At 34.5% G+C, this 20,085-nt stretch overlaps 1 protein-coding gene across 1 annotated transcript in view; it reads right to left on the bottom strand.

The window, feature by feature from the left end:
• Positions 1–20,085, bottom strand: part of CWC27 (CWC27 spliceosome associated cyclophilin) — a 246,333-nt gene that overhangs the window by 125,201 nt on the left and 101,047 nt on the right. The window contains 1 exon segment of the mRNA NM_001243923.1: positions 4,622–4,722. Coding sequence (NP_001230852.1) covers positions 4,622–4,722 — 101 coding nt within the window.

Genomic DNA, 20,085 nt, shown 5'->3' with positions numbered 1-20,085 from the left:
AGAAATGTAACTGTTTTGAACTTTAGAGCCAAATTTCATGCTGCTCTAAAAATTCTCATTCTATGACTATAATGGCTTTTTTTTTAAAGTTTTTCTTTCATTTACTAAAGCCTCCTTTTATACGTTATCTGAGGCCTTTAAAAAGTAAATAGGTGGCAAAACAATGGCAAAAATTATGAGGTTATGTAATGCTTTTCTTGACATACAGAGGCATAATTATATATATTATTTGACAATATCTTTGTGATGTAAGGAATAGCTGACCTTGAGCTTTATTGGGACGATTGAAAAGAAAAATGGATGGTCCCACATACCTTTTTACTATATAGAGAAATTTTTTTCTACATTGGTGTTAAAAAGATTAATACACTGACTCAAGTAATAGTGTATGGTTTCATACTAGAGCAGAGATGTGAAGAGGTTTGGGGTTTTAACATTCTTTTTTGGGGGACAGCTTTGTTGAGGCATAACTGGCATACAAAAGAGTACAGGTTGATGGGTTTGGGCACGTGCATATACTCACAGCACTATCACTACAATCAGGTAATAGCAAATGGCAATGTAGTTAGGATTGCTCAATTGTATGGGACACAAAGTATTGATGTAAAGCAACAATCTTTCTTGCCAATGGCTTTTAACTATTTTATTTTCTAATGGAACTGAAAGAATTAATAAAAGTAAATGCAATAAAACATTACAAAAGTAAAACAGCAGGTCATACTTATTTTTGAATTTATAGACAGAGAAATAGATGGGTCCTGATTTTAAAGTAATTTGCCTCAGGTGACAGAACAGATTGAGAAGCAGAACTATACAGTTAGAATATAAATTCCTAATTATCTATACAAATGTGGCTAAAGATCTAGCCCAGGAAATTGAGTAAAGATTATAACATTAAAAGAGTATTATTCCTTGATCAAAGGTGATTTCCTAAGACAATAAAAGAAGAAATTATATCTGCCTAAATAGAAGATCTCCATTCATACAAGGACAAATGAGGAAAATTAATACAATAGAATACAGAGATTTCTTGTTCTTATGGATTTCTTCTTACGTGCTTTTAATCTAAGGATAATACATTAATTCTAAAATAGAGTGGCAATAGTTAGTTAGCATTAGACATGCCAGATCAATTCATAAAATCAGGAAATAATACTACTGGAAGGTTTACTTAAGAATGTATGCAGGTTCACAAACACACACCTTTCAAGGAATAATATGATTATTTAAAAAACTGTGAAAACACATTAAAGTTTTTTTTAATATTTTAATTGATGTCACTGGTAGTAACTGAAACTGAGTCTTAATACTTTCCTGTTTATTTTGTAAGAAAATATAATTTTTAAAGCATTCTATAACCATTAGTATTTTATATAATGAGTGTCTAGTATTACTGTCAAAATTACTATTAAAAATAGTAAATTCTTCTTAGAGAAGAATTCCAAGTAACAAAAGTAGCAGTAATCAGGAAAACAGTCACTAATAGAATGTCACAATAAATAACTGTATAGGCAACATCCATCAATGGATGTTAAAATTATTGGGAGGAAGCTTGAAAAGAAACAGGATATTTGTAGAGTCTCAAAGTACCTCCCCACCAACACTTATAAACTCAAAGGGAAAAAGAGTAACTTCACAGTGTAGCAACTCAGCAGAAACCACTCTAACCAAGTGATCATGGTAATACCATCAGTAAAAAGACAGTAGACATATTGTTACCTCTGTTATAATGTACTGGGAAGAACATAAGACCTAAGTGTCAATCTATAAAAAAGGCACAATCTCAAACTAATCATGAGAAAAACAGGAGATGAGCTCAAATTGAGACATTGTACAAAATATCTAACCAGGACTCTTCAAAGTTGCAAGGTCACGAAAAACACGAAAAGACTGAGGGACTGTCACAAATGAGAGGAGGCTAAGGAGACATGATCACTACATACAGTATGGAATTCTGAATGGGATCATAAAAAAGACAAAGGACGTTAGTGGGAAAACCAGTGAAAGTCTAGTAAGGTTTGTAGTTAGTTAATAGTACTGTTTAACATTTATTGGTTTGTTTTTTTTTTAATCATTGTACTATGGTTGAACAAGATCTTGAGATAAAAGGTATATGGAAACTCTCAATTTTTGCAGCTTCTCTGTAAGTCTAAAGTTATTTCAAAATAAAACAATAAAAAGAAGTAAAATGACCCATTCTGAGATTGGAAGAAAAATGATAGCAACCAAATGATCCAATTTTTTTGAAGCTAATTTTAAACGTCTCTCAGATTTAGGGAAAATACAAGTGTTTCTAAATGATGTTAAGGAATAAATTCAGAAAAGTAATTACTAATATAACTCTCTAATTCTGGCATAGAAAGATTTTTCACCTGTCTAACTTTCACATAAATGACTGAAATAAGCTCCAAAAGAATTTCTCTTTCATGTTAAGAAATCATTCTTGTGAGACTCAAACCTTTCTTTACCTAATTGTATTAATTATTTCAAAGGCAAATAAATTAACAGTATTGGTTACATCTAATATAGACCTTAACCATACAGCTCTATTTCAGTAATTATATCCTTGCAATTCTCTCACTGCCACTAGATGATGAACTATGAAGGCAAGAATCCTTCACCTAGTGCCAACCTCACACCCCTAGTCCACTATGACTCTTGAGACATGGAGTGGTGGCAGGGAGGGGGGGGAGGAGAATCATAATTATTAGCTCAAAAAGGAATAAAATTTTTAAATAAAAGATCTTTATAATTCAAAGGAACTGCTTTCATATATTTAAAATGCTCTTTAAACCTAAGAAATAACCCCCTGGTAAAACTATATATAAACTTTAAATTAATAATGCTCACTGTACTCTTTCAAATCTCAATATTATGAATATAGCTTGTTTCTGAGTTATAATTTAGCTATATGATATAGTCACATAAAGTTTATCTTTTCTTTTCTTTTTTTTTTTTTTTTTTTTGGACACACTCATGGCATGCAGAAGTTCATGGGCCAGTGGGCCAGGGATCGAAGACATACCACAGCAGCAACAATGCTAGTCCTTAACTACTAGGCTACCAGGGAGCTCCAAAGACTTTTTTTTTGGCAATTTATCCTTTCTTTAAAATTCAGTTCATAATTACATCATTCTGGTAAGTTAAATTTTTAATAATAATAATTAGTTGCACTCAAAGATATTTTGATGACTTCAAGTTCTTTACCAAGTACCTGCCTTTACTATAATAGTCACTATGGACATGATAGAAATAATCTAAGAACTATGAGCTTTAGATAGTTATTTTAAGTAGTTACTTGTGCTACTTAAAATAAGTAATGCCTATGGCCAAATGCTGTACACTGTTCTGTATTAAAATAAGTATTCCTTTTTTTCCCCCCTTTTTAGGGCCATACCTGTAGCATATGTAAGTTCCCAGTCTAGGTGTCAAATTGGAGCTGCAGCTGCCGGCCTTCACCACAGGTACAGCAACACAGGATCTGAGCCATATCTGTGACCTACACCTCAGCTTGTGGCAACGCCGGATCCTTAGTCCACTGAGCGAGGCCAGAGATCAAACCTACATCCTTATGGATGGTAGTCTGGTTCTTAACCTAAGCTACAATGGGAACTCCTAGAATATGTATTCTTTAAGGTTGGATGTTACATCTTATGCTTTGATATATCTCCAGTGACTGTCACAGAATCTACTAGATAAAAATTTTTCATGTTTTCCCAAAGCATGAGAATACACAAGATACATGCACAAAGCAAATTTGTTAAGCCAAATTTAGTATACATTATTAAAGGTAACAATCAAATTTCTGATTACATTCACTGAATCTAAAATGTATTTTATTACTGTGAAAAGAAGAGATTTGAGGGTTCCAACTGCTATTTTGGGAACTGAATATTACATGTTTTACAGCTGAAATAGTTTTAAAATAAAGATCTTCAATGGAATTGCTTTTTTGAAAATATTCTAGCTATATAAAAAGCACAGGGTAATAAAGAACATATTTAACCTGTATAAAAAGCAGGGTATATTATTTTGATCAGCTTTTGATCAGTTTTATCAATATTTTAGATTTTCTGTACCTAAACATAAGAGCAATATCAAAAAACCTCCCCAAAACAAGACTTCGTATTTAATGCTGTTCAAACCAGTGTATGAATAATGTTTACACAAGTCTCAAAAAAAGGGCCTAAACACTTCTCTTAAATGTTTTATAGGGTATGTCATATGAAAAATGAAATTCTAATCTTGTGCACTTCTAGATATGTGCTATGGCAACATTTAAGTTTTGTCTGATATTCAGTACTCTGTTAAGGAACACAAGTTATGATCATGTTTGATTGAATTTTCTTCTCAGACAAAAGTCCTGAGAGGAGTTCCCTGGTGGATTAGTGGTTAAGGACTCAGTGTTGTTACTGCTGTAGCTTGGTTTGATCCCCAGCCCAGGAATTCCTCATGCCATGAGCACAGCCAAAAAAAGAAAAAAGTCCTAACAGAAACTTTATTTTATTAGCTAACTGTCCAAAGAAAGTATTAAACAACAAAAACAACAACAAAATCAACTCAGGATGGAGAGAGGGAATAAGTACCAAGGGAAAAATATAAGCTTGATAAATGCCCTTACCTTCATTTTTTTCTGCTTGTTTTGCTGCATTTTCTAGTTTTTTTTGTTTTGCTGCCAAGAGTTCCCGCTTTAATTGTCTTGCTTCTTTTCTGAGCTCTTCACTATAAAACAAAAATAATTATATAAGTATATAATAGAGATAATGTTGCATAGCAAAAACAACTAAATCTGATTGTCAGGTACACTAAATCTCTAAGGGGAAAAAAGTGATTACTGTAATTCATTTTGTTTTTGTGTATATGTGTTTGTGGCGGAGAAACATACTTAAGGGTATTTTCAAAGTTGTGATTTTCATAATAGCAATATAATATGTATTACTATGAAACACAGCTCCTTTCAAGTATATCAAACAGAAGTAGATGAGTGATAAATGAATGATTGTTCTCCCTCTTGTTTACTTGCAAATTTAACATTCTAGTTTCAGTTTAATAATTTATGGAGATCTCAAATCAAAATGAACTTTTAAAAATATGAATACTGTGCATTAAACCCGGGCATACAGAAAATTATTTGGTTTTGAAACTTATTGAATTCCTGAGCTGGCACCAATAACTCCCATTTGTTAAGCAATTATTACATGCTAGGAGCAGTACTAAAATTTTTTTAAACTCAGTTTTTAATTCATTTAATACCACAATTTGTCAATTAATCTTCTGTGAAATCTATCAGGCTGAGGTATTTTGATAATTAATACAATCATATATTAAAGGCACATGGAGACATAATATTAGCTTCATTACAAGTCACCAGTTAAGTGACTAGTTTCTACAAGCCACTTTCAGGACAGGAGATTCAAATTCATACCTTGGAAAAAATTATTAACTGCTTCTGCCATGAACCCTAAGGGTCACTTGTGAATTGTTAAAACTATGCATTTTATATCTGTGAATGTCAGGCATCCATTCTATTTTCAAAAAGCTAGAGTGGATCACAGAGAACACCATAGTCGAAGGAGGTATCACATTTTGGAATGTTCTAAAGACCACCCAAATAAGGTTAGCAAAATCTTAAATCTAAATAGTAGCATATTGCTCTAGTCTTTAGTGCTTCCTCCTAAACACCAAATCTCATTCTTTTTTACCTCTGCCCTATGTTAGGTTAAAAAAAAAATTCTTTTTACCTTTGTTCCACAGCAAGCACACATAGCCATATCTGCTTGGCCTCCAAGGTCCTAAATTCTTACACTTCCCTCTCCAATCAAAATCTACTATTTTTAGGTTTCTCAGTCTTTGATTCCTGCTGAACCTGTGCTCACTCTTTTATTGATGAAAGCCAACTCCTTAATGGAAGTTCATGGTCCACTAGCCCTATTCTAACCCCAGCTAGCTCTCAAACCATTCTGCATGCTACGGTCAGCCATTTCAATGACATCCTCACCAGAACACTTAATTTTCTTGACTCGTTTGTCTTGATGGATACACCGTAATCACCTAGAAGTACTTGTTAAAACATGTTTGGGGAGATGCATCTGCAGAAAATGATTTATTTAGATGTGGGATGTTGCCTGGGAATTTGCTCCTGTGACAAGTTATTCAGGTGATCCTAACGTGCACTCAAGTTTGAGACCCAATGCATTAGGACTTTAGTATAGGAATTATCTTCTCTTTCTTACAACTTCAAGCACTCTTACTTCACTGATCCTTTTTTATTCAGCCAACAGCATGCTCAAATTTCGCTGTACTCTGCTCCAATCAAGTGATGCTTATCTTTACAAGAGGACTCCTTGCATGAAAGAATAGTTCATATACAGAGTCTAATTAATCAACCTCTAATTCTTAATCTCTTGCAATCTATCCTTCTTATACTCTACTTAAACTGCTTCTATATCAATCAAATTCAATAGCCTTTTCTCAGTCCTCCTCTTCCTCTTTGGCTTCTCTATCATTCAATGATATGAACTACATCCTTCTGAAATTCTATGCTAATCAGACTATGTACCACTTCAGAGGCTTACTCTTTCTCTTCTCATCCTATAATTGTTGGCTTTTTTTCTTCCATTTCTAACCCTGCATGTTGGTGTTTTTATCTAATCTTATAAGCTATTACTTTTATAATAGGTTATTTCCAAATCTAGATGTTTTGCCCTACATTTCTAACTATCTATTACAAATCTCCATGTACATTAGTGCTGCCTAACAGAAATATAAGGTAAAACATATGTGCAATTTTAGGTTCCCTAGCAGCCACATTAAAAAAAAATTTAAAAATAAAATTTATTTTTAAAAAATCATAAAAAGAAACAGGTTAAGTTAATTTTAAAAACATATTTTATTTAACTCAATAACTCAAAATATCTAAAACATTTTGATATACAACCAATATAAGAATATTAATGCAATATTTTACATTATTTTCTTCTGCTAACTCTTCTAAATGCAATGTGTATTTTACACTTACAGCACATCTCAATTCAAATGAGCCACATTTCAAGGGCTTACATCCAGATGGACAGTGCAGACTAGATGTCACAGGAATTACAAACTCTCTACGTCCAAACTTGAAGTCATCTTCTCCCTGGCCAAATCTGCTTCTTCTTGTGAAGTCCCTATTTAATCATGGAACCATTTTCCAAACATTAAACTTCCCCTGGGACTGTTCACCCTCCCTTTCACTGAATCACTGTTGAAGTATGTCATTTTCCAAGCTCTCTCACATGTAACTGCTCCTCTTGATTCTCACCATCAATGCCTAGTTTAGGCTCTAATGATATTTTTCTCCGATAAAGGTAATTACTTCCTATTTCTTAAAGTTATATGAAAACAGGGAATGGCAACCACATCTTTGTTTCATCCACTAAATATCCTTATCTTTTTAAAATATTAATTTAAAATATTTTTACTCTGGTAAATAAATAATTCAGGCAATTCATATAATATTTTCTGAAGACCAAGGTCTTTGAGGGGAATATGATTTTGAAAGTTGAAGAAGAAATGCTTCATGCTATCTGAACTAGCTATTAGCATAAGCTGAAGTATGCAAAGAATGAGAAGCAATGGAAGTATATACTATTGTAGAGTCAGCAGAGCACAGTTATTAAAAAGATTAACTTTGGATTCAGAAAGTCCTGATTTAAAAGCCAACCCTGGAGTTCCCACTGTGGCTCAGTAGATAAAGAACCTGACACAGTGTCTGTGAGGAGGCGGGTTTGTTCCCTGGCCTTGCTCAGTGGGTTAAGGATCTGGCATTGCCACAAACTGCAGCATAGGCTGCAGATGTGGCTTGGATCCCATGTTGCTGCATAGGCCAGCAGCTGCAGTTCCAATTCTACCCCTAGTCTGAAATCTTCCATACGCCGCAGGTGTGGCCATATAAAGGGGAAAAAAATGTAAAAAAAGAAAAAAAAAAAAAAGGCACTTCTATCACTTATTGTCTGAGTGGCCTAAAAACAGTTATTTAGCTTCTTTGAGACACAGTTTCCTCAGCTATAAAATCTGGGAAGAATTATGTGAAATACTGGGCACTCAATCCCTGTTCAACAAATGATGGCTACTATTACTTAGATCATATGTTCAAAATGATATAGAGTTAAGATCTGTTTGTCAAGTGGGTATACTTCCTTATTATACTATTTATTATAAATGAACAATACCTCTATTACATATGGATATCAACCCTGTTTGTAATTTTTAAAAAGGGCAATGAATAATACCAGCTGCTAAAAATTTATCCTTAAAAAGTCAATGATGTAGATACACTATCAAAACAGGTGTAATAATTTATAAATCGAACAACGATGAGTAAAAACTCAAAAAAGACAAAGTGACATAGAGAGGTTTAGGCCTATACAGATTACTGAAGTATGTTTCATTATATTTAAGTTTTCAAGTAATTAAAATTTTTACAATGCTGTCAAAACCTTTCAGGCTATTCAAACAACATTTGTTAGTACTTGTGGAATCAATAACTCTTGGAATGAAGTGCAAGCTTATAAACTAGTCTTTAGACCACAGTCTAGTTTTAGAGTTTCCAATCTTATATTCTCTGGAATATAAACTTATCCATTGGTATTAGAATATATTTGAATCTGTTAAAATGAAGAGGAAAATTTATAAGCCTGGAGTACATGTCATCTTATACCTTTTACAGATCAAGCATATAAACTATGGGCTTGCTTGAGTCCAGACAGCATCTTTTTGGCTCCCTCAGAGTCCAGTTTCTACTTGTATGGCAAAAGAAACAGCTTCTATAAGCTACTACTAACTCTAAGCTAATTAATTTCTTTCCTAATAGGTATGTTTCTAATTTGGATTCATTTGACTTTTAACATGGTTTGTATGACATTACCATTTCCATTAGATAATTCTGATTGCATATATTTTTTTATCTGATAAATCTGTAATATACTCTGCTCCAATGGGAAAAAAAAAAAAAAGAATTCCTTAAAAAAATTATCCTAATAAAATATCAGGAGCCTAGAAATTATGGTAGCGTTTACAAACTTAGTAGTAACAAAGAAATTACTAATTCATTCAGCGATTCTGAAGCATCTAATATGTGTACCCTCATTCTCAAGTGACGACACAGAAATCAAGATGAAAAAGGAAAGAAAGGAAGCTAACTTTGCTAGATTCTTTAAATCAGTTACCTTCCTACCACATAAGCTTCTCAATAACCTGTGATATAAGCATTTTACATGTAGGAAGGTTGAGGTTTAGAGATTAAACACTAAGCTTGAAGACACACAACCTACCAGAAAGTGATAGAACTAGAAATTGAAAATAAGATTGAATTCTGTCTATGCTCTTTCCATTGACGTATACTGGTACCTTGAGAAAGTCTCCAAGGAGTCTAAATCCCAAGGAGAGATATAATCATGTACATAAATAATAACAGTACATAACAAAAGCAGTAACTGCCATGACAGAGAAATAACTGAAGCATTTTGAAATTCAGAGATGGACAGAGTACTGTATGCTAAATAAGGGATGGCTTCATATAGGAGTATTTGAACTGGCTCTGAAAGATGAGCAGGAGTTGGCTAAGAGGAGGTACAATGACAAAGCATACAAGTAGGGTGTCTAAACCAAGATAGGGAGATAGGAAAACATAAGGTACGTGTTAAAACTTTAAGCCATAGCATAGATGATTTGGGGGTGGGATGGGGGCTATAGCAAAAGATAGAGCTAGGAAAAGAACTGGGGGCAAAGTCTCAGCGCTAGGCATTTGTGAGTAGCTCAGGTGAGAATATTTGCATATTTTCCTTCCATTTCTCACACCTTTGAGCTTCCTTTTTTTTTTTTTTTTTAATACAACCAATTTCTCAACAGCTTTTATTGGCTTCTTTGTATCCACTATCCACCTATTTTGAGACCTTATCAATAAACCATACATTCCTTAAATTGCTGTCTTAGAAATAATAACTTATGACCTGCTAATCACAAACTTTGAGGGCTCCCTTTTAGATCATAACTTAGACTTTCAGAAGAACCTAACTTTGTTGACCATCTCACCAATGATCTTTTGCAATCTTAGACCTAGTGCCATGGCTGATCTCTTTTACATTTTTGGTATTCCTTCTCTGTTTCCACTAGCTTTTACTCTTCCATCTCCTGCTCCTCAAATTTAGTCTCAACTCTCTTTTTTTCTCTCTTTAGAAATTTCACCCACGTTCGGGACTTCAATTCCATCTGCCTTAATGCAATTAATGTATAAAAGCAAGACTGTTAGCCAATGCTTGTTACACATTTCCACTTTCAAGCTTAAATTCACACTTTCAGCTGCTAGATGAATAGCTCAGGTGAGAATATTTGCATATGAATACTTCCATTAAAATCCCACAAATGCACTGAATTTACCATTTTAAAAGTCAGGGCTTGGTTTTTGGCTCCCTGAAAAACATACTACTACCATATTTCTATCTTTCATTTTGTTGTGGTTGTGCCCATGGCATGTGGAAATCTCCAGGCCAGGGATCAAACCCAAGCCACAGTAGTGACAACACTGGATCCTTAACCTGCTGAGCCACCAGGGAACTCTGACCTTCCCTTTTATTGATAAAGCCACTAGAATGATGATTGTCAGGTCCATCCTCTAGTATTACTATTACTTTTTACAGCTGTTTAGTAATCACAACCTTTCTCTTTGTGAAGTCTCTTCCTTTCTGTGGTTAGTGACAGATATTTGGGCTTTTGTAACTTCACTATGACCACAGTTTCCTACTTGGTCTACGTGCCTCTGGGTTGACCTTCCTTCTATTCATTTTGTACACTTAGGCCAAATTCTACAATTCTACCCTCTGATCTATGTAAATCCCTAAGTCCTATTGTGTACTAATTTCTTTCCCAAGCAGTAAGTCCCTCTCAAGAGCTATCTTCAAACTACTTTTTCAATTTTATCTTTCACATGTCAGCCAAAACATAGTAGTCATAATTACCTTGGCAAACTTTGAGCTTCAGCACATACGCCCCTTTGTTCATGCCGTTTCCATTACCTAACATGGTCTATCTTATTTCTGCCGACTAAAGTCTTTCTACCTCATTTTCCATGGCTCCATGGAGAAAGTGACACTTGAGTACAGACTTGGGGCAAGGTTATCAAGTTCAATGAACCTCAGTTTTCTCATCTATAAACTGTGACTATATTTAGCATATATGTTATAACCAGGCCAATGTAAAGATTAAGGATCAACATGAGTAAGAGCACTACTAGGCGCTTAGAAGGCAACTTTTTATCAATGACAAAATATACTACACTACAACCAACTCATGATGATTAAATTACATAAACAATGTAAAGAATTAAAACTTTAAATAAAAATCAATGATTTTAAGTACAAATTGATGATAAAATGATACTAATTACTATATCATTAAAGATATCTACTCTAACATCATTGATTTTTTTTTTTTTTTTTTGGTCTTTTTTTAGGGCTACACCCATAGCCTGTGGAGGTTCCCAGGCTACGGGCTGAATCAGAGCTGTAGCCGCTGGGCTATGCTATAGCAACATGGGATCCAAGCTGCGTCTGTGACCTTCGCCACAGCTCACAGCAATGCTGGATCCTCAACCCACTAAGCTAGGCCAGGGATCAAACCTGTGTCCTCATGGATGCTAGTCAGATTTGTTTCCACTGAGCCACGATGGGAACTCTGTTGTTGGTTTTTTTTTTATTTAAAAAAAAAAAAGTCCATAAGATTAAACAAAACCTTTGCATAAAAAAAAAGATAGATGTGTTTATCAGAAGACCTAGACCCAACATCATTATATTGCCATAAGAAAGCAATTAATCCTCTTTCTTTGCCTCAGTTTTATCTTTACCTAAGAATAATCTAAGGAAGGTATAAATTAATATTTCTGAAATGCAAAATCACAACTACAAATGTAAAAAGCGATTATACTCTGCAGGTCATTCTATTCCAACTCCTTTAGATTTAGGAATGCAGAATATAGTCTTCATCTTGGACACAAAGAAGTTGAAGTATAGAGATAGTAAGCTCTTTTCTTTTCAATATCGCCTAAGTCACTAACAATACTGTTAACATAATTAAAGACATTCTAATTCTTCATGCAGTTATTCACTTATTAGACTTAATACTCACTGAATAAAAAGTACATTTAGATTTGAATACCTTATCTTTAAGCTAAACATTTTTTTATTCTTTTTATTTTTATTTTATTTATTTATTTATTTTTGTCTTTTTGGTATTTCTTGGGCCGCTCTCACGGCATATGGAGGTTCCCAGGCTAGGGGTCGAATTGGAGCTGTAGCTGCTGGCCTACGCCAGAGCCACAGCAACGTGGGATCCGGGATCCGAGCCATGTCTGCAGCCTACACCACAGCTCACGGCAACGCCGGATCCCCAACCCACTGAGCAAGGGCAGGGACCGAACCCACAACCTCATGGTTCCTAGTCGGATTTGTTAACCACTGCGCCACGACAGGAACTCCTAAACATTTTTTTATATGACAGAAGACACTATGAGTAAGTAACTACACAGGAAAGTTTTTATAACTACAGTATGTTTACATTTTTATCAGACTGTTTATGTTATTTTAAAAGAGTAGTTTAAAAATCTTGCAATTTAAAAAATCATACAGCTTTACAACTTGAGATTGAGGATTTAAAATGGTGATGACAAGTATCTTGAATAATTTTCAGTCAGTTTTAATTTTTTCCCAGATGCTTTTATCATTTTCTCTAATTTCCAGGAGAGTGCCTTAGGAAAATTTTGAATTATATCTGTTCTTTTTTCTTACGGCATGAGAAATATTAACATAAGGGTGGTAAACTGACCTCGTCTAATATTCGCCTTCACAAAAAAAGGTAAAGCTATCAAGACCTGAGGGCTGACATGCTTTTGAGGAGAACTTTAAACTACAAAAATGAAATATACTATGCATACTTATCTTACATAAGACAATAAATGAATTTTCTTAGAGACTTCTTTAAGCAAGCTGATGGCTAAACACATGTCCATTACAGATCATTGCTTCTTAGACCATGGATGGAGTACTTGTGGTTAACTTAAGTCTGCTTTTTTCCCCAACATCTGATAAGAATTTAACACATGGAAATGATTGCAAGCCAAACAGTATAGCCTTCATGGTTTTTAGCACACTGCCTTAATCACAAAGATACTGAATGTTTGGAATGAAACAACAGCTTGGCTATTGATGAAATCATAAAATAGCCACAGTAAAAGTCCATCGTAAGTATTAAAACTACAAATGTATGGCATGATTTTTAATATGGAACAGCAGGAACAGAGACACAGGTTAAATATATATCAAAAAGTATAATATGCTGAGTATATACATTAATTTTGAAAATATGTACAGCAAATAAAAAACCAAATTAAATCATGGAACCCTTGATTTGTGTGTTCAAAGCTCTATATTATCTATTACTAGCAATATGGTCTTAGACAACTAAGTTAACCAATCTAAGTCTGTTTTCTCATCTTGAAATGAAAATAAAAGTAAGATTGTAAGAAAGAAAGAAATGTCCATTGACAGATGAATGGATTAAGATGTGGTATATATACATAATGGAATACTACTCAACCATAAAAATAACAAAATAATGCCATTTGCAGCAACATGGATGGAACTAGAGACTCTCATTCTAAGTGAAGTAAGTCAGAAAGAGAGACAAATACCATATATCACTTATATCTGGAATCTAATATAGGGCACAAATGAACCTTCCCACAGAAAAGAAATTCATGGACTTGGAGAACAGATATGTGGTTGCCAAGGGTGAGGAGGGAGTGGGATGGACTGGGAGTTTGGGGTTAACAGATGCAAACTATTGCCTTTGGAATGGAGAAGCAATGAGATCCTGCTGTATAGCACTGGGAACTGTATCTAGTCACTTATGATGGAGCATGATAATGTGAGAAAAAGAATGTATATATGTATGTGTGACTGGGTCATCTTGCTGTACTACTATAAATTGACAGAACACTGTAAACCAGCTATGATGGAAAAGATAAAAATCATTAAAAAAATAAATATGATTCCAGGAAAATTACTTAGTATACTTCACCATGGTGCTTGGTCCAGAATGTGTGCTCAATATTAGTTTGCTTCTTTTATCATTATCAGTATTGTTCTCCTCTCCAGAACCAACACTACTTCTATTTTTACTATTTATAGAATCAATTACTGACCAAATGAGACCTCAGGCTAACTAGAGATTAAAAAGGCAAATCCTCCTATTTTTCTCATGGATGCATATGTTTCAAAAGCTTACTGCTAAGTTTTTGTGTTTGATTTACTGCTTGGATTAAATATCACATGCTATGACAATGAGAAATATAGCACTGAGGTAAAAAACCCTAAAAATTACAAAATTTCCATATCCTAATTCTGGTCACTAAACACTTGGGCTGAATTGCTTTGTTTCACTTAATATAATCTATAATCTTGAGAGGGTAAGGAATAAACAAGTCAAAAAAGCAGTGTGTGTGTATACATACATACTTATAAATTCTATGAGGGAGGCTAAGATATTTTAGTCTAGGTGAACCTGGACGCATCTATCAGAAGATAAAATTTAATTTGAGAGATAATGTTCTACATGGCCTTTGCAATCTTATACCAATATGCAGGAATAGAAAGACTATCTCTCTATCCATAAGTACACTGCAATTTGAAAAGAAGGAAGAATTTAAAAGCATCTGCATCTCGCCTTTAGACTTACTATCTTACTCCTTTCATATAAAAGGTCATGTTTGTTTTTAAATAATGGAAGATAACATGAGAAAAAGAATGTGTGTGTGTGTGTGTAAGTGTGTGTATAACTGGGTCACTGCTGTATAGCAGAAATTGGCACAACACTGTAAATCAACTATAATTTAAAAAAACAATAAAGTCAGCAGAATGATGAGGGAAAATTTTTAGATATTTGATATAGACTGTCATTAATCTTTACAAGACCTTCTTCAAATTTTAGAAAATTTTATTTTTTTCCCAAAACAGACTGATCAAGATTAAATCCCACACAAAATCATAAATATCTATGATAACCACAGGTGATATTGCTATTCTGTCTAAACACCAAGTAAAAAGCTCTGAATCAAAACATGTTATTTCACAGCAAGAACTTGGCTTAGCTGATATTTCACAGAAGTGGAATAAATCTGTTGTGGCAGAAATTCGGTCTTTAGCCACATGTCTATTCTACAGTCCAACTTTGTAAATGATTATTAACTCAATATGAAAAACAAATGAGATTTCCAATTCCAGTAAGGCAGCATACCAGGTAACCTGAAAACTCTCTTAAAACACCTAGAAGTGCAGAATAAAATACATTAAAAAAAACCCCAAAACTTTAAATGCATAACTTAACAAGAAGAAGACTGAAAGCCAGAGCAAGAAACACTGGTACTATTATTGGGATACTCTGAGTTATAGGTCTCAGTAACCTAGGAAGGTGGGTTTTAACATGGGATTTTAATCATGAAGATGGATGTGTAATTGCCACACATTAAGATAAAGATTCTCCATTAGTTGGAAGGGTGGGAATAAACACATCAACTATACAATACAGGAAGATCATAAAGAAGCTTGTCTATCTCAGGTCCATGCAGGTGGGTGAGTAGGCTCTCAAGCTTATGAATATTCTCAGGGTATCTAAAGGAGTATTTTCAATTAAAATCACTGGTGATCTATACTACTCTGATGTAGCTGTTTGAAACAAGGGGAAATCCTCTCCGAAGAAAAGAATCTTTAATTTAGATTTCACAGGACTCCGAGGGAAAAAAAAGAGTTCTAAAAAAATGAGCTCCCAATAAAAAGAGTTCATAATATACAAGGAAACAGTCATTATTTGTGAGAAGCAGAGGAACAACAAATGATAGAACCCGACCCTCGAAACTTCAGATACTGCAAAAATAAAACAAGTATGTTTGTCACATGGAGAGAATGAATGGAAAAAGAATAAAAAAATTTTAGAAGTGATAAATAGAATAGCTACACTTAAAATTAATGAAAAGTTGAATAGCTGAAAAAGTGTAAGAGCAAATTAGGAGATATATCTGAAAACACACATAACATAGGATGTAAAACACACAGAGAAAAACATCAATCATGAGAGGCTGAAAGAAATGGAAAATAGAGTGAGAAGGCTGACCACATATTTAAGTGGAATTGGAGACAGAAAAAATACATAGAATGAGACTGAGACCATAATATCTGAGAATTTTCTAAAATTAATGAAGAACATCAGTCTTCAAATTCAGGAAACTCAGTGAATTCAAGCAGGCTAAATAAAAGGAAAAAGGCAAATGGAGACATATCATAATCAAAATGCAGAGTTACATAGACAAGGTGATCTTAAAACAACCAGCACAAATTAATAAGTATAAATCATTTCAAATTATTTTTACCTTTTTCTTTGACAGAGAAAATAGATTAACATTGTGAGAATAAAGTAGTCATGGACTTCTGCAACATGAGACATAAATATCTTTCATTACAGCCATTCGAGCAGAGAACAAATGATGCCTGGAGGCTTAGGCAAAAATGATTATGGGTTAGTCCTAACTGGTAGAACTATTCCAAGAAAGCTAAATAACAGGTCAAAGTTAAGTTTGATATACACTTCTACTAAGATACTGTAGACTTAACATTGTGGCATATGAGGCTGCATTGAGTATAAAGTAGAATACAAACCAATTACAGGTAGAGGGTATATGAATGGACCCAGGAGGTAGGAGGAGTAATAGCAGCAGCAAGGGAGAAAAAGACTGTGAAGCACTTAGATGATAGCACAATCTGAGTCAGCATTGTGATGTGGCTGACAAAAAATACATATGATCATACTTATCATTAGAAGTACAGTAATTCCAATATGCGTATGTTACACTTTTGTAATTGTTTCATAGTCCTTGGATATTTTCTTCTGTTTTGTCCCATCTTTGTTTTCTTTGCTTTCAGTTTTGGGAATTCTACTGATATATTCTCTAGCTTAGAGATTCTTTCCTCTGAGTCTAATCCATTAATAAGGCCATAAAAGGCATTCTTCATTACTCTTACAGTGTTTTAGATCTGTAGATTTTCTTCTTGGTTTTTTCTTAAGATTTATCATCTCTCTGCTTACAGTGCCTATCTCTTTCAGGCTGTCTACTCTATCCGTTAGAGCCCTCAGCATAGCTATCACCATTGTTTCAAAATCACAGTTGTATAATTCAAACATCCCTGCCATGTCTGATTCTGATGTTTGCTTTACCTCTCCAAATTGTATTTCTGCCTTTTGGTATGCCTTGTAAGTTTTTCTTGGTACCCAGATATCACATACCAGGTAAAAGAAACTGCTATAGGAGTTCCTCTTCGTGGCTCAGTGTTAATGACCCTGACTAGGATCCTCACTTCAGATCCCGCATTGCTGTGGCTGTGGTGTAGGCCGGCAGCTATAGCTCTGATTCGACCCCTAGCCTGGGAACTTCCATATGCCGCAAGTGCAGCTAAAAAGCGAAAAAGAAAGAAAAGAAAGAAACTGCTATAGGACTTAGGTAATGTGGTAGTGAGGTATGGAAAGGGGATGTGTCCTATGGTCCTATGATTAGGTCTTAAGTCTTTTAGTGATAGTATGCCTCTGGACTGTGAACTTCACAAGTGTCTCTCAGGTTTTTCTCTCCTCCTTTAGGTGGGGCAGGATGGTTAGAATGGGCTGGAGTTGGGTGTCCATTTCTCCTACACAAAGGATTAGAGCCAGCTGAAGTTGGCTATTTCCCTTCTCCCAGGTCCATTAAGCTCTGGTAACACCCCAACGGGGCTTGAAGGAAAATAAGGACAGAGTGCTCTGGCTTAGGTCAAAATGGTTCCTTTTCCCCTCCTCCTGGAAGAAGTAGGAGGGGATTTTTTTCTGTGATATTTACTATGAGAAGCTAGTTAAGCTCTTAGAGATAAATCTCACAATACTGTGGGACCCTCCCCCATGACTGGGTGCTCCTGGCATTTTTAACTCTCAGATTTATCCACATTGAGCCTCCAGCAATTTGTTAGTTACAGCTTAGGTTTCCTCTCCCAGCACTGGTTCCCATGCAATTCCTGCCTGTGCTCAGATAAAACTGTGCTCCCTATATTCACCTGCATGTCTCTTCAATCTGGGGGGGGGGGGAACAGCAGTTTGCCCTGTGTCCTCACTTCTCTCAGTGATCCAAGAAGAGGAGAAAAGCAAGGTTAAATGGATAATTTTATTAGAAGAGAATATTATCATGTTTCTATGTCTCAAGAGATTTCCTAGAGAAGTTCCTCCATTTTATGAAAAAATGCTATGAAAATATTAAGAGAATGGAGTCATTTTTTAAAAACTACATGATTTAATTTTAGTTTGTATTGATTAACTTCCTGCCCTAAAGGTTGAGGCAATGAGTATAAACATTTGTTTCCACTTTTTCCTTCCTCTCTTTTCCAATTTGAGTTGTTACTGTTTTTAAATTGTCAATGTTCATTGCACTTGTGCATAAAATTTTCACAGTTACGGTTTTAGTTTCTATTTAAATGGATTCACTGTTCATCATCGTCTTTTACCCCAGTACCTCCCTCTGGTCCTGAGCTCAAGAGATGTTTGGAATAAGGTTCACTTACTGTTAATGATAGCTATTTTGGATATTTTAGGTGAATTGGTTAGATTTCATACACTCCGATATACTACCTTAATTTTTTATGAGCAGGCATAAATTGTACAAAAAACTAAACTCAGAAAAAAATTAATGAGCTCCATTTATCACAGTATCTAATACCGTGAGTATGCTGTGTAGTATAAATGAATATAGGCATAAAACAAGGGAGAAATGGTATCAGAATATTAATCCTGGAAACAATCAGCATGGGAGGTGGGAAAGAGGAGAAATTTTATGAGAAGAAAGACATCTCAAATGTAGCACATAGGATTAAAAATCACCAAGAAAATAACATCAGATAAAATAATGTCTACCTAAAAATGACAAAGTCATTTTTGTGAAATGACACAGTAACAGATGAGCATTATGCACATTATTTATTAAAGATTTTTTTTCCCCACAGTATTCTTGCCTTGCTCAGTTTGCTTTCCTGACATCTAAATGATTGTAATATTATGTAAAAGAATGAAAATGTGAACAAATGATTTTTAAGACAGTACATGGTATGGATTATATAAGGAAAAGAAATTGAGGCAGACATTTTTCCGGCATTCTGCTAGATTTTTATCAGTATGATTAGAATTATACAAACTGGCTTCTAGAGAATCATAAGATTTTATACAGTGTTTCACAAATGGAGTTGCATGGAGGTGTTCCTCTCATATCACTGAAACTTCACATTTTAGGTTTGGGGACTGTTGGACCTGCCTTTCTTATCTGATGCATGCAGAGATGTTGAGGTCCCGCCTTCACCCTCAAGTTGATTCCACATGGCTCCTGAACCATTTGTGATGAAAACAAAAAGTATACTCTGAGCGTCTACTCTACTCAGGAATGAATCACTGTTTTAGGTCATAATCAAGTATACCTAAGTGCAGCCTTTCTGACAATAACTACAGGATGATGATGATGATGGTGATAATATTAATGTACCCTATTTTTCTAATTCTAATTTCAGACTCTCTTTATTGGTTGAGAGGGAGTTCCCAAGTCTTCCAGGATGTACTTTGTGTTTTTTTCAAGACAGAAGAACCATTAGATAAATGGTATTTTTGCTTAACTGACTTTAAAAGCTGCCCTTTCTTACTGCCTTGTATAACAGGAAGCTTATACTCTTCTGATAGAGATGTCTTCCCGACTCAAGCTCACCATATCCTTTTGACCTTGGGGCTGCGCTATGCTTGACTTCAAATTAATCTCCAAATTAGAGCCAGGATAATTTTTTAAAGCTCAAATTTCATCTCACTGCTTTCGTGCTCCATAGTACCCTTTAATTCTCAAAAGTCCATACTCATTAACCATATTACCAGGTTCTTCATAGTTTCAGCCCTGTTTTATTCTCCAGCTCTAGCTCTGGTGCCGCATTCCACATATTCTAAAATCCTATGATTTCT

The sequence above is a fragment of the Sus scrofa genome, chromosome 16 (assembly GCF_054392235.1).
Source record: "Sus scrofa isolate SSC_HxYL_T2T_F1_AM1 chromosome 16, Sscrofa_HxYL_maternal_Yorkshire_Landrace_v2.0, whole genome shotgun sequence".
In the NCBI taxonomy this organism is placed as follows: Eukaryota; Metazoa; Chordata; class Mammalia; order Artiodactyla; family Suidae; genus Sus; species Sus scrofa.
Note: the sequence above shows the minus strand (reverse complement) of the source record. Positions and strands in the feature narration are given on the sequence as shown.